Below are 2,016 nucleotides of genomic sequence, written 5' to 3' on the forward strand. Positions count from 1 at the left end.
CTCTTTGCGACCCCATGAATCGCAGCATGCCAGGCCTCCCTGTCCATCACCAACTCCTGGAGTTCACCCAGACTCACGTCCATCGAGTCAGTGATGCCATCCAGTCATCTCATCCTCTGTCGTCCCCTTCTCCTCCTGCCCCCAATCCCTCCCAGCATCAGCGTCTTTTCCAATGAGTAAACTCTTCTCATGAGGTGGCCTAGTAACAATAAAAAACTGGGCTATGTGCCTTATAGACGGTGGTGCCAATATATAATTTCCCTGAAAGATAAGGATTCTACAGAGTAGACTAAGTCAGATGACCTGAGGTATACTGGGCTACATCTAATGAAAGCTCTTAAGTCTTTTTTTTTTTTTTTCTGCCCGCAAGGACCCCGTTTATTCGTTAGAACACCTCCCGTGCCATACGTGTTACTGACACACACGTGTGCAGACAGGAACAGGAGCACCGGAGTGTGCCCCACAGGCGCTCTGTCATCAGCTGTGCTGGGTACAGAGGGATCCCACCAAGGCGATGTAAGACAGAGGGGGCGGGAGAGGGCAGACCCCAGCATCAACCGTCAGCCTCACTTAGTGACTCGTAACACTGGTTCATCCAAGACAAATAAGAGAGACTCCGGGTGGGGGAGACGAGCTAAGGACGCTCTGTACGTCTCCATCAGCTTTTCTGTGCGCCTGAAACGACCTAACGTCACAAAAGGAGTGGGGTGGGGGGTATTAACTAGAGCTCTGGGGATCTGTGAATAAAGAATGTGTAAAGGTACAGCCTCCAGCCTGACTCTCAGCCACTCAGAAACAAGAGCCCACTGAGTCGTGGGGGGAAGTACAGAGCAGGGAGGGTGGCGGGGCCAAGGTGTTTACACGTGCTTCCAGCGGTTCGCGGAGAAGAGAAGGTGCACCGAGTGATCCTCCACCTCGTTCTTCTTCTCCAAGTAGGAGCTGAGCAGCTTGCCAATTTCAGTTGATCTTTCAGGGAAGCGCAGCAGCTCGGCGCGGTGCCCCTCGGCGCACGGTGCGTGCACCAGCTTGGGACTCTGGGTGCTTTTCCCCGCACGGTCCACGCCCTCCAGCACGATGAGCACGCCGCGCCATCCCGCCATCGCCGCGCCTTCCCGCCACCACTCAGCTCTTAAGTCTTACTTGTGACTTTACTAATATTTCTGGCTATGTTATTTGTATTTCACTTGTTTTACAAAATTGCTGTTTCTTACACTGCCAAATGTGTTCTGAGGCCTCTAAGCAAATTTGGAAAACTCAGCAGTGGCCACAGGACTGGAAAAGGTCAGTTTTCATTCCAATCCCAAAGAAAGGCAATGCCAAAGAATGCTCAAACTACCACACAATTGCACTCATCTCACACACTAGTAAAGTAATGCTCAAAATTCTCCATGCCAGGCTTCAGCAATATGTGAACCGTGAACTTCCTGATGTTCAAGCTGGTTTTAGAAAAGGCAGAGGAACCAGAGATCAAATTGCCAACATCCACTGGATCATGGAAAAAGCAAGAGAGCTCCAGAAAAACATCTCTTTCTGCTTTATTGACTATGTCAAAGCCTTTGACTGTGTGGATCACAATAAACTGTGGAAAATTACGAAAGAGATGGGAATACCAGACCACCTGATCTGCCTCTTGAGAAATCTGTATGCAGGTCAGGAAGCAACAGTTAGAACTGGACATGGAACAACAGACTGGTTCCAAATAGGAAAAGGAGTTCGTCAAGGCTGTATATTGTCACCCTGTTTATTTAACTTATATGTAGAGTACATCATGAGAAACGCTGGACTGGAAGAAACACAAGCTGCAATCAAGATTGCCAGGAGAAGTATCAATAACCTCAGATATGCAGATGACACCACCCTTATGGCAGAAAGTGAAGAGGAACTCAAAAGCCTCGATGAAAGTGAAAGAGGAGAGTGAAAAAGTTGGCTTAAAGCTCAACATTCAGAAAACGAAGATCATGGCATCCGGTCCCACCACTTCATGGGAAATAGATGGGGAAACAGTGGAAACAGTGT

The 2,016-nt window shown here is 48.8% G+C and overlaps 1 protein-coding gene across 1 annotated transcript; it reads right to left on the reverse strand.

The window, feature by feature from the left end:
- Positions 1-364: 364 nt before the first annotated feature.
- LOC133246785 (thymidylate kinase-like) lies at positions 365-1,106 on the reverse strand. Its single transcript, XM_061415409.1, has one exon. It carries the CDS (start codon positions 1,098-1,100, stop codon positions 858-860), a length of 243 nt encoding a protein of 80 aa, XP_061271393.1. The 5' UTR covers positions 1,101-1,106; the 3' UTR covers positions 365-857.
- Between the last annotated feature and the right edge of the window lie 910 nt (positions 1,107-2,016).

Source organism: Bos javanicus, chromosome 4, assembly GCF_032452875.1.
Source record: "Bos javanicus breed banteng chromosome 4, ARS-OSU_banteng_1.0, whole genome shotgun sequence".
NCBI classification, from domain to species: domain Eukaryota; kingdom Metazoa; phylum Chordata; class Mammalia; order Artiodactyla; family Bovidae; genus Bos; species Bos javanicus.

Excerpts from the sequence above, each read along its gene's own strand:
- LOC133246785 (XM_061415409.1), bottom strand. The coding sequence starts at position 1,100 with ATGGCGGGATGGCGCGGCGTGCTCATCGTGCTGGAGGGCGTGGACCGT.